We start from the raw sequence: 14,113 nt of genomic DNA on the forward strand, positions 1-14,113 counted from the left end.
TGTATATGTCTCTACGGTTAAATGATTTTTGTTCCTTTAGGTATATACCCAGTAATGGGATTACTGGGTTGAATAGTACTTCTGTATTCAGGTCTTTGAAGAATCACCACACTGTCTTCCACAGTGTCTGAACTAATTTAAATTCCCACCAGTAGTGTATAAGCATTCCTTTTTTTGCTGCAACTTGGCCAGCGTCTGTTACTTTTTGGCCTTTTAATAATTGCCATTCTGACTGATGTGAGAGTGTATCTCATTGTGGTTTTGATTTGCATTTCTCTAATGTTCAGTGATGTTGAGCTTTTCTTCATATGATTTTTAGCCACCTTTATGTCTTCTTTTGAAAACTGTTCATGTCTTTTGCCCACTTTTGAATGGGGTTGTTTGGTTTTTTGCTTGTTAATTTGTTTAAGTTCCTTATGGATGCTGGATGTTAAACCTTTGTCAGATGCATAGTTTATATATATTTTCCCATTCTCTAGGTTGTCAGTTTAGTCTGTTGATAGTTTCTTTTGCTGTGCAGAAGTTCTTTGTTTTAATTAGACCTCACTTGTCAATTTTTGCTTTTGTTGCAATTGCTTTTGGTATCTTTGTCATGAAATATTTGCCTGTTCGTATGTATAGAATGGTATTGCCTAGGTTGTCTTTCAGAGTTTTTATAATTTGGGGTTTTATATTTTATTCTTTAATTCATCTTTAGATAATTATTCTATATGATGTAAGGAAGGGGTGCAGTTTCAATCTTCTGCATATGGCCAGTCATTTATTTCAGTACCACTTATTGAATAGGGAGTCCTTTCCTCATTGCTTGTTTTTGTTGATTTGTCTAAGATCAGATGATTGTAGGTGTGTGGCTTTATTTCTTTATTGTAGGTGTGTGGCTCTCTATTCTGTTCCATTGGTCTCTGTGTCCATTTTGCTGTTTTGGTACCAGTACCATGCCTCTTTGGTTACTGTAGTCCTGTAGTGTAGTTTGAAGTTGAGTAGCATGGTTGCCTCCAGCTTTGTTCTTTGTACTTATCATTTTTAGTTGTGAGAATACTTAAAATTTACTCTCCTAGAAATTTTCAAAATACGATATTTTATTTACTATAGTCACCATGTTATACAGTATATCTCTTTAATTTATTCCTCTTATATAACTGAAATTTTATATCCTTTGACCAGCATCTCCCCAACTCCTCACCCTGATGGCTGGTAACTACCATTCTACTCTCTACTTGTATGAGTTCAACTATTTTAGAGTCTACATATAAGTGTGCTGTTTGTCTTTCTGTACCTGGATTGTTTTACTTAAAATAATGTCCTCCAGGTTTATCCATATTGTTGCAAATGACAGATTTCTTTTTTTTTTTTTTAAACACTGAATAGTATTCTCTTGTCTATATTTACTACATTTTCTTTATTTATTCACCCATTGATGAACATGTGGACTGATTCCAAATCTTGGTTATTGTGAATAATGCTGCAATGAATATGAGGATGCATTAGGACTTTTTATTGTGATCATTATCTCAACAGAGATGGGAGTGATAACAGCTCTAGTTAGCTGATGGAGAGTAATAGTCTTTGATTGGTGGCAACTAAAACCTAATAACCATGATACTAGCTTTAGATGTTTCCTTTGATCCTCAAGGCATCTAATTTGCATAAATAGGTGACCTTAGATAGGTCTTCAGTCAGAGCATGTCTTTTGTCAGAAAGGTGGTATCAGAAAAAAGGAAACTGTAGTTGCTAATTAACAGGAACCTACTCTAAGACTCAAAGTCTTCCACTCTTCCTAACCTGAATTTAAGAAATATTTTTAATGAGAAGTTATTCCCTGAGTTCCCTTTCCTTAATGCCAGTGTTTTTTATTGGGTATATTTAAGATGTACAGCATGATATTTTGATATCCATATACATAGTGGAATAAGTCAAGCAAATTAATATATCTCTTACCTTATATAGCTGCTTTCTTGTGTGTGTGTGTGTGTGTGTGTGTGTGTGTGTGTGTGTGTGTGTGTGTTATGAGCACCTAAAATCTACACTCTTGGAAAATTGTCATTATACAATACAATGTTATTGACTATAGTTTTTATGCTATACATTACATTCTTATACTTATTCATCTTACATAATTGTAACTTTATATACTTTGACCTACATCTCCCCACCCCACCCACATATCATATTATGATGCAATAACTTTATTTCTGCTTATAGAGAGAGGGACACTCATACACATTTGCATAAGGAAACAAGTACAGAGGAGTGACTTGCAGCATTGAGTATAATATTGAAATATTGGGAAAATGTAAATGTCCATCAATGGCAGAATAGAAAAATAAAATGTGGCACATTCCTACAAAATAATACTATAAGACTGTTAAAGGGAGTCATACACACACAAATATATCTATGCACACATATATGTATAGATAGATAGATACATATAGATTAAGATGGTTGGGGTCTTGAAACTGTGTTAAATGAAAAAAGCAGGAGTAGAATGATAGTACAGTAATTACATAAATACATAGAGTAACATATAGCTTACATACATTTAAAGCACACACATATGTATTGTTCATGATATATGTGTACATAAAAGTGTAAAAATGAATTTCAAGATAGAAATAAGCCCAGATATAAGGAGAAACTTTAATTTTATCTGTGATTTTTCTTTTACATATGTATTAAAATGTATAAATTTTAATTGATGAATATCTGAGTGCTTAAATTATATTTTATGCTTTTCAATTTTTCAAGTTGAAAAATCAGATGTTCTCAGCTCCTACAAATAAATAGTGAGAATAAGACAGCATACTAAATTAAGTAAGAAGATTTTTTCTGGAGGAATTATTCTGAATTGACAAGAACAGCAGGCCTCACTCCAACCCTGTGGAGTTCTCAGTACTTGCTCTAGACTTTACAATTATGTTTTTTTCTGTGGGGAATCCAGACAGCCAGGAAACAGCAGCAGAATCAATAGGCTGAGGTCTGTTTTGCAATATCTACATCCTATCAGATCTGCTTACCTTGCATTTGCTTGTAGCCGAAGGTCCTCTGACTGTCACCAGGCAGGTGAAGTGTATGCGGGTAGAAAGCTCACGCTATGCCACTGTTATCACCAACTGTGAGGACAGTAGCTGCTGTGCCACCTTTGGAGATGGAACAACTATTATTGCAAAGCCACAGGGAACATACCAGGTAGGTCTAGAAGGAAAATGAGAAGTACCAAACATGAGTGTCTATTTAGCTGAGAAAACCCACTTCTAAAATGCCTGCAATGTACACTACTGTTGCTTTCTTTTCTCTTAGAATGCTAACATCTTAGAATATACTTCTCAAACTCATTTATTCATCCCTTTTTACATCCCATGCCAGAAAAACATTGCCCTGCTTGTTTTGCAAAACTTTGGTAGTTTTGGACCAAGGTTATAAACCAAAATGTGTTTGTTTAGGATTTATTATGTGCTAGGCACTGTGGGTGTTAGAAACCCTTAGATAATTTGGCTTGTGCCTAACAGACCAGCTTCACCTCCTGCCACCTCGACCCTCATTCTCACTCTCCATCTTTCCCACCTCCAGTCAGTCCTCCCTACTCTACGCAAAGTCCTAGCAGGACAGGAGGGAGCACATGGTGTGTGTGGTCCCGGGAGGGCAGTTCTCCTAACTGAAGCAAAGCTTTGTGCTTGGAAGGTCAAGGAGGAGCAGTTAGCACCTTTCCCTACCTTTCTGCATTTCCCCTTTAAACACAGCCATCCAGTGTCAGCCTGCACTTCCTTTAGCCTTCAAAGGACTTGCCTTCAGCTTTTCACTTGCTGGAGAAAGAACACTACAGCAAAAACGTCGCAAACAATGTCACTAGATACTAGAGCTAAAAGCTAGAAGATGATGGACAACGATCCCACTGACAAATATTTGTTGCTATGAAAGTTGCTGAAGTCAGTTTGTCCCTCTCATCTCTTCTGACAATGTTACTCTTCCCCCTCTTTATCCTGTGTAGATTATTATGGGGCAAGGAAGGTGCTGGAAGTGAGAGATGAAAGAAAACATAGATATAAATTTTCATGTTTTTGATTAGGCAATAGTTTCTTAGATATGATACCAAACATACAAGCGTTACCAAAAAAAAAAAAAAAAAAAAAAAAAAAAAAGTTTGTGATTCAAAGACCACCACCAAGAACGTGAAAAGATAAACTACAGAATAGAAGATGTTATTTGAAAATCATATAACTGATAATGGTCTCAGGTACAGAGTACCCTACAACTTAGAACTCTCACAACTCAACAATAAAAAGACAATAACCAACTTTAAAATGAGCAAAGGATTTGAATTTCCCCAAAGAAGATACACAAATGGCAAATAAGCCAAGGAAAGGTGCTCAGCATCACTAGTTGTGAGGGAGCTACAGCGCAAACTGCAATGAGATTGCACTTCACACCCACTAGAAAACTGTAATCAAAAAGACAGATAATGGCAAGTGATAGCAAGGGTATGGAGAAATTGGAACCCTTGTAAATTGCTGATGGTGTAAGTCACTTTGGAAAGTGGTAAGTCACTTGGAAAATGGTATAGTCACTTTGGAAAACAACTTGACACTTCCTCAAAAGGTAAACTTAGTTGTCATGTGACCCAGCAATCCCACTCCTAGATATATATCCAAGAGAAACCATACATCTGCACAAAAACTTGTAAACAATATTTACAGCAACAATTTTAATAATGGCAAAACTGAAAACAACCCAAATGCATACCAACTCATAAGTGAATAAAGAAAATGTGATATAGCCATACAATGGAATATTACTTATCCATAAAATGGAATAAAGTACTGTGTGCTACAATATGAGTGAACCTTAAAACATTACGCTGACTGAAAGAAGCCAGACACAAAAGGCCACAGAGTACATGCTTCCATTTAAATGAAGTATCTAGAATAGGTCCATCCATAGACAGCAGATTAGTGGTTGCCAGGGCCTAAGGCCTAGTGATCCAGAATGATTTCTAACAGGATCAGGGTTTCTTTGGGGGATGATAAAAGTGTTGTGGAATTAGCGATAATGGCTTCACACACTTTTGAATATACTAAAAACCACTGAATTATACACTTTAAAAGGGTAAATCTATGATATGTAAATTCTATTTCAGAAAAAGATCTGTTTGAAGCAGAATTCATTACATGAAGTCTATTACTTAAGGACTGTGTCAGCCACCAGAGGAGAGAGGAGAGATGAGTTTCTAAGAGCACTTATCCCACATTTTTTTACCCTTTCAAAGATGCTTCTTGTCCAAGATCACAAACAACTCCAAACATTTAGAAAGGAATGAATAGGGCCAAACATGTATTTAACCTCAGCTAAAATATATTAAATATTGGAAATAAGGGGGCATAGGACAATTACTTAGAAGAGATATTAAAGTGAGCAGATAAGATGTGAGGATACAGGAGAAATGATATCATAACTATTCAGTTTGCCTCCTTATCAAGTAGCCCTTCCCAAACCTTAAGTCCTCCCTTGGATAATGTTTTCTTCCTGCAAACAGTTTGTGACTAGGATCTATGGGTATTCTTTTTCCTAAAGTGATTTTCCAAGTCCCACATATTAAACTAGAAAATTTTAATAATTTCTGTCCTTCTGTTACCCTTTCAGGTGTTACCTCCAAACTCAGGCTCTCTTTATATTGACAAGGATTGTTCAGCTATGTACTGCCATGAATCAAGCAGTAATATGTACTATCCTTTTCAAAAGCCTGAACAGCCGAGAGCTGGCAGGTACATCATGAGACATACTTCAGAGGTTATCTGTGAGGTTCTGGATCCTGAGGGAAACACTTTTCAGGTAAAGTGCACCTTTGGTGTGGAGATAGAGCCTGTGGCTTTGCTTTTGAGATATTTCACACTACAAAGCTTCCATGTAGATTTTTACCTTAGTTGCCTTGGGATTAATTATCCACTTACTGCCAATACTTTGGGCAAGCAGTAATGAATGTCAATACTTTTCCTTTGATTCTTAAGTGTATTTTCATGGGGGATGGCAAGCCAAATAATTGGTGGGACAGAAATGTTAACGCTAAATTAATAATTAGAACAGAAAGGAAGAAACAGTAGCAGACGTCTGAAAATAATGCCTACATAAAGAATGTGGCAATGGTTGTTATCCAAGTTGAAGTCAGAGCAAACACAAGACAGCAAGCAAGTTCCTTTGAGTAGTCACAGAGTCCATGGTAAGACGGATATAGTATGGGTGAAAGTGGGGAAGTGGACCAACATCCAAGCTGAGTGCCAAATCAAGAACACAATCCTGAAGATGGCCGAATAGGAACAGCTCCAGTCTGCAGCTCCCAGCATGATCAACGCAGAAGATGGGTGATTTCTGCATTTCTAACTGAAGTACCTGGTTCGTCTCACTGGGACTGGTTGGACAGTGCGTGCAGCCCACACAGGGCAAGACGAAGCAGTGCAGGGCATCACCTCACCCGGGAAGCACAAGGGGTCAAGGGATTTCCCTTTCCTAGCCAAGGGAAGCCGTGACAGACTATACCTATAAAAATGGGACACCTTCGCCCAAATATTATGCTTTTCCAATGGTCTTAGCAACTAGCAGACAAGGAGATTGTCTCCCATGCCTGGCTCGGTGGGTCCCATGGCCCATGGAGCCTTGCTCACTGCTAGCACAGCAGCCTGAGATCGAACTGTGAGGCAGCAGCCTGGCTGGGGAAGGGGCATCCGCCATTGCTGAGGCTTGAGTAGGTAAACAAAGCAACCAGGAAGCTTGAACTGGGCAAAGCCCACTGAAGCTCAGCAAGGCCTACTGCCTCTAGACTCCACCTCTATGGGCAGGGTTTAGCTGAACGAAAGGCAGCAGACAACTTCTGCAGACTTAAACATCCCTGTCTGACAGCTCTGAAGAGAGCAGTGGTTCTCCCAACACTGCGTTTGAGCTCTGAGGATGGACAGACTGCCTCCTCAAGTGGGTCCCTCACCCTGTGTAGCCTAACTAGGAGACACCTCCTATAGGCAGGTGCCCCTCTAGGATGAAGCTTCCAGAGGAAGGATCAGGCAGCAATATTTGTGTTCTGCAGCCTCCACTGGTGATACCCAGGCAAACAGGGTCTGGAGTGGACCTCCAGCAAACTCCACCAGACCTGCAGCTGAGGGACCTGACTGTTAGGAGGGAAACTAACAAACAGAAAGGAATAGCATCAGCATCAACAAAAAGGACATCTACACCAAAACCCCATCTGTAGCTCACCAACATCAAAGACCAAAGGTAGATAAAACCACAAAGATGGGGAGAAAACAGAGCAGAAAAGCTGAAAATTCTAAAAATCAGAGTACTTCTTCTCCTCCAAAGGATCGCAGCTCCTTGCCAGCAACAGAACAAAGCTGGATGGAGGATGACTTTGACGAGTTGACAGAAGTAGACTTCAGAAGGTCAGTAATAACAAACTTCTCTGAGCCAAAGGAACATGTTTGAACCCATCGCAAGGTAGCTGAATACCTTAAAAAAGGTTAGACAAATGGCTAACTAGAATAAACGGTGGAGAGAAGACATTAAATGACCTCCTGGAGCTGAAAACTATGGCATGAGAACTTCGTGACACATGCACAAGCTTCAATAGCCGATTTGATCAAGTGGAAGAAAGGGTATAAGTGATTGAACATCAAATTAATGAAATGAAGCAAGAAAAGAAGTTTAGAGAAAAAAGAGTAAAAAGAAGCAAAGCCTCCACAAAACATGGGACTATGTGAAAAGATGAAATCTATGTTTGATTGGTGTACCTGAAAGTGACGGGGAGAATGGAACCAAGTTGGAAAACACTCTTCAGGATATTATCCAGGGGAACTTCCCCAACCTAGCAAGACAAGCCAACATTCAAATTCAGGAAATACAGAGAACACCACAAAGATACTCCTCGAGAAGAGCATCCCCAAGACACATAAGTGTCAAATTCACCAAAGTTGAAATGAAGGAAAAAATGTTAATGGCAGTCAGAGAGAAAAGTCAAGTTGCCCACAAAGGGAAGCCCATCAGAATAACAGCAGATCTCTTGGCAGAAAGCCTGCAAGCCAGAAGAGAATGGGGGCCAATTTTCAACATTCTGAAAGAACAGAATTTTCAATCCAGAATTTCATATCCAGCCAAACTAAGCTTCATCAGTGAGGGAGAAATAAAACCCTTTACAAACAAGCAAATGCTGAGAGATTCTGTCACCACCAGGCCTGCCTTACAAGAGCTCCTAAAGGAAGCACTAAACATGGAAAGACACAACCAGTACCAACCACTGCAAAAATATGCCAAATTGTAAAGACCATTGATGCTATGAAGCAACTGCATCAATTAATGGACAAAATAACCAGCTAACATCATAATGACAGGATCAAATTCACACATAACAATATTAACCTTAAATGTAAATGGGCTAAATGCCCCAATTAAAAGACATAGACTGGTAAATTGGATAAAGAGTCAAGACCCATCAGTGTGCTGTATTCAGGAGACCCACCTCATGTGCAAAGACACACATAGGCTCAAAATAAAGGGATGGAGGAAGATCTACTAACCAAATGGAAAGCAAAAATAAAAGCGGGGGTTGCAATCCTAGTCTCTGATAAAACAGACTTTAAACCAACAAAGATCAAAAGAGACAAAGAAGGCCATTACATAATTGTGAAGGGATCAATTCAACAAGAAGAACTAACTATTCTAAATATATATGCACCCAATACAAGAGCACCCAGATTCATAAACCAAGTCCTTAGAGATCTACAAAGAGACTTAGACTCCCACACAATAACAATGGGGGACTTTAACACCCCACTGTCAATATTAGACAGATCAATGAGACAGAAGGTTAACAAGGATATCCAGGACTTGAACTCAGCTCTGCACCAAGCGGAACTAATAGACATCTACAGAACTCTCCACCCCAAATCAATAGAATATACATTCTTCTCAGCGCCACATCGCACTTATTCTAAAATTGACCACGTACTTGGAAGTAAAGCACTCCTCAGCAAATGTAAAAGAACAGAAATCACAACAAACTGTCTCTCAGACCGCAGTGCAATCAAATTAGAACTCAGGATTAAGAAACTCCTCAAAACCACACAACTACATGTAAACTGAACAACTTGTTCCTGGATGACTACTGGGTAAATAACGAAATTAAGACAGAAATAAAGATGTTATTTGAAATCAATGAGAACAAAGACACAATGTACCAGAATCTCTAGGACACATTTAAAGCAGTGTGTAGAGGGAAATTTGTAGCACTAAATGCTCATAAGAGAGAGCAGGAAAGATCTAAAACCAGCACCCTAACATCATAATTAAAAGAACTGGAGAAGCAAGAGCAAACAAATTCAAAAGGTAGCAGAAGACAAGAAATAACTTAAGATCAGAGCAGAACTGGAGGAGATAGAGACACAAAAAACCCTTAAAAAAATCAATGAATCCAGGAGCTGGTTTTTTGAAGACCAACAAAATTGATAGACCACTAGTGAGACTAATAAAGAAGAGAGAGGAATCAAATAGATGCAATAAAAAATGATAAAGGGGATATCACCACCAACCCCACAGAAATACAAACTACCATCAGAGAATACTATGAACACCTCTACGCAAATAAACTAGAAAATCTAGAAGAAATGGATAAATTCCTGGACACATACACCCTCCCAAGACTAAACCAGGAAGAAGCTGAATCTCTAAATAGACCAATAACAGGCTCTGAAATTGAGGCAATAATTAATAGCCTACCAGCCAGAAAACGTCCAGGACCAGACAAATTCACAGCCAAATTCTACCACAGGTACAAAGAGGAGCTGGTACCATTCCTTCTGAAACTATTCCAATCAATAGAAAAAGAGGGAATCCTCCCTAACTCATTTTATGAGGCCAACATTATCCTGATACCAAAGCCTGGCAGAGACACAACCAAAGAAGGGAATTTTAGATCACTATCCCTGATGAACATCGATGCAAAAACGCTCAATAAAATACTGGCAAACCGAATCCAGCTGCACATCAAAACTTTATCCACCATATTCAGGTCAGCTTCATCCCTGGCATGCAAGGCTGGTTCAACATATGCAAATCGTTAAACACAATCTATCACATAAACAGAACCAACAACAAAAACCACATGATAGATGCAGAAAAAAACACACAATAGATGCAGAAAAGGCCTTCAACTAAATTCAACAGCGCTTCATGCTAAAGACTCTCTATAAACTAGGTATTGATGGAACGTATCTCAAAATAATAAGAGCTATTTATGACAGACTCATAGCCAATATCATATTGAATGGGCAAAAACTGTAAGTGTTCCCTTTGAAAACTGGCACAAGACAAGGATGCCCTCTGTCACCACTCCTATTCAACATAGTGTTGGAAGTTCTGACCAGAGCAATCAGGCAAGAGAAAGAAATAAAGGGTATTCAATTAGGGAAAGAGGAAGTCAAATTGTCCCTGTTTGCAGATGACATGATTGTATATTTAGAAGACCCCATTGTCTCAGCCCAAAATCTCCTTAAGGTGGTAAGCAACTCCAGCAAAGTCTCAGGATACAAAATCAATATGCAAAAATCACAAGTATTCCTATACACCAATAACAGACAGAGAGCCAAACATGAGTGAACTCCCATTCACAATTGCTACAAAGAGAATAAAATACCTAGGAATCCAACTTGCAAGGGATGTGAAGGACCTCTTCACGGAGAACTACAAACCACTGCTCAATGAAATAAAAGAGGACACAAACAAATGGAAGAACATTCCTTGCTCATGGATAGGAAGAATCAATATCATGAAAATGGGTAAACTGCCCAAAGAAATTTATAGATTCAGTGCCATCCCCATCAAACTATCAATGACTTTCTTTACAGAATTGGAAAAAACTACTTTAAAGTTCATATGGAACAAAAACAAGAGCCCACATTGCCAAGACAATCCTAAGCAAAAAGAACAAAGCTGGAGGCATCATGCTGCCTGACTTCAAACTATACTACAAGGCTACAGTCACCAAAACAGCATGGTACTGGTACCAAAACAGAGATACAGATCAATGGAACAGAATGGAGGCCTCAGAAGTAACACCACATATCTACAACCATCTGATCTTTGACAAACCTGACAAAAACAAGAAATGGGGAAAGGATTCCCTATTTAATAAATGATGCTGAGAAAACTGGCTAGCCATATGTAGAAAGCTGAAACTGGATCCCTTCCTTACATCTTATACAAAAATTAATTCAAGATGGATTATAGACTTAAATGTTAGACCTAAAACCATAAAAACCCTAGAAGAAAACCTAGCCAATACCATTCAGGACATAGGCATGGGCAAGGATTTCATGACTAAAACACCAAAAGCAATGGCAACAAAAGCCAAAATAGACAAGTGGGATCTAATTAAACTAAAGAGCTTCTGCACAGCAAAAGAAACTACCATCAGAGTGAATAGGCAGCCTACAGAATGGGAGAAAATTTTTGCAATCTGCCCATCTGACAAAGGGCTAATATCCATAATCTACAAGGAACTTAAACAAATTTACAAGAAAAAAATAACCCCATCAAAAAGTGGGCAAAGGATATGAACAGACACTTCTCAAAAGAAGACATCTATGCAGCCAACAGACACATGAAAAAATGCTCATCATCACTGGTCATCAGAGAAATGCAAATCAAAACCACAGTGAGATACAATCTCATGCCAGTTAGAATGGCAGTCATTAAAAAGTCAGGAAACAACAGATGCTGGAGAGGATGTGGAGAAATTGGAACACTTTTACACTGTTGGTGGGAGTGTAAATTAGTTCAACCATTGTGGAAGGTAGTATGGCAATCCCTCAAGGATCTAGAACTAGAAATACCATTTGACCCAGCCGTACCAGTACTGGGTATATACCCAAAGGATTATAAATCATGCTACTATAAAGACACATGCACACATATGTTTACTGCTGCACTATTCACAATAGCAAAGCCTTGGAACTAACCCAAATGTCCATCAAGGATAGACTGGATTAAGAAAATGTGGCACATATACATTGTGGAATACTATGCAGCCATAAAAAAGGATGCATTCATGTCCTTTGCAGGGACATGGATGAAACTGGAAACCATCATTCTCAGCAAACTATCACAAGGACAGAAAACCAAACACCACATGTTCTCCCTCATAGGTGGGAATTGAACAATGAGAACACTTGGACACAGGATGGGCAACATCACACCCCAGGGCCTGTCAGGGGGTAGGCGGCTGGGGGATGGAGAGCATTAGGAGAAATACCTAATGTAAATGACGAGTTGATGGGTGCAGTAAACCAACATGGCACATGTATACCTATGTATCAAACTGCATGTTGTGCACATGTACCCTCGAACTTAAAGTATAATAATAATAAAAAAGAAAATAATCCTATTCATAATAGCCACCAAAAAATAAAATGCCTCAGAATACAGCTAACCAGGGAGGTGAAAGGTCTCTACACTGAGAAGTACAAAACATTGATAAGAGGTATCAGAGATGACACAACCAAATGGGAAAACATTCCATGATCATGGATAGGAAAAATCGATATTATTAAAATGGCCATACTGCCCGAAGCAATTTACAGATTCAAGGCTATTCCTATCAAAGTACCAATGACATTCTTCACAGAATTAGAAAAAGCTATTCTAAAATTCACATGGAACCAAAAAAGGAGCCCAAATAGCCAAAGCAATCCTAAGCAAAAGGAACAAAGGTTGAGGCATCACATTATCCAACTTCAGCTATACTACAGGGCTACAATAACCAAAATAGCATGATACCAGTACTAAAACAGACACACAGACCAATGAAACCGAATAGAGAGCCCAAAAATAAAGTTGCATACCTACAATCATCTTCAACAAAACCAACAAAAGCAAGCAATGAGGAAAGGACTCCCTAGTCAATAAATGGTACTGGGATAAATGGCTAGCTATATGCAGAAGGTTGAAACTAGACCCCTTCCATATACAGTAATTGTCTCAAGACTTACATGTAAAACCTAAACTACAAAAACCCTTGAAGAAAACCCAGAAAATACCCTTCTGATCACAGACCCTGGCAAAGATTTCATGGCAAAGACACCAAAAGCAATTGCAACAAAAGCAAAAATTGACAAATGGGACCTAATTAAACTAAAAAGCTTCTGTACAGCAAAAGAAATTATCAACAGACTAAACAGACAACCTACAGAATGTGAGAAAATGTTTGCTTCTTTGTCTTTCAACACCACGACTATCCCCTCACCTCTAGGTCAGGAACTGGCAGACAATGGCCACTTGTTTATCTATAGCCCATGAACTAAAAATGGTTTCATATATGCTTAAATGGTTTTTGAAAAAACAAAAGAAGACACAACAAAATTATAGGAAATACAAATTTCAATGTCGTTTTATAAAGTTTTATGGGAACACAGTCATGCTCATTTGTTTACATAGTGTCTATGGCTGCTTTGCATAATAATGGCAGAGTTGAGTAGTTGTAACAGAGAATGTATGGCCTGCAAACTCAAACTCTAAAATATTTACTGTCGTGCCTGTGACAAAAAAGATTTGCCAACCATTGCTCTAGGCATTTATCTTTTTTTTTTTTTTAACTTCTAATTCAACAGTGAAATTTTGTCTATCAGCTAGTAGGTATGAAGTTATTTTTTAGATTTGGAGTTATACAACAGAATTCCTAACTTTGTTTTGATATGTAGATAAGCCCTGATCCAGCTTATTTTTTCTTTGCTAAGTAACTGAAACTCTTCACAGCATGAGTTCAAAGCGACAAATTTCAATTTATGACAAATTGAAGTAGAAACTTAAAGCTCAAAACCCTCTCGGCCAAGCATTTTTCTGGGCATTGATACTCCTCTTGGGCATCCCCTTCAGTGGTCTTGCAGCATGAATCACACCCCTTTCTGGAGAGACTCATGGCATATTTAGACAGTAATAAAGGACTAGAACATTTTTTCTCATTTTCATACTAAATCTGTTCCCCTAAGTTTTCTACCCATGAGCCGCAATTCTGTGTTTGAAATCCCAGAGTATAAGCCCCTTCCATGCAAAGGTCCTTCCAAATAATTCAAGACAGCTATTGCGT

The 14,113-nt window shown here is 38.4% G+C and overlaps 1 protein-coding gene across 1 annotated transcript in view; it reads left to right on the plus strand.

Moving 5' to 3' along the window:
- The window catches only part of SPAG17 (sperm associated antigen 17), a 258,327-nt gene that overhangs the window by 197,828 nt on the left and 46,386 nt on the right, over positions 1-14,113 (plus strand). Inside the window, exons 31-32 of the mRNA XM_030935882.1 lie at positions 3,035-3,189; positions 5,638-5,826. Coding sequence (XP_030791742.1) covers positions 3,035-3,189; positions 5,638-5,826 — 344 coding nt within the window. The remainder of the gene's footprint in view (positions 1-3,034; positions 3,190-5,637; positions 5,827-14,113) is intronic.

The sequence above is a fragment of the Rhinopithecus roxellana genome, chromosome 8, assembly GCF_007565055.1.
Source record: "Rhinopithecus roxellana isolate Shanxi Qingling chromosome 8, ASM756505v1, whole genome shotgun sequence".
NCBI classification, from domain to species: domain Eukaryota; kingdom Metazoa; phylum Chordata; class Mammalia; order Primates; family Cercopithecidae; genus Rhinopithecus; species Rhinopithecus roxellana.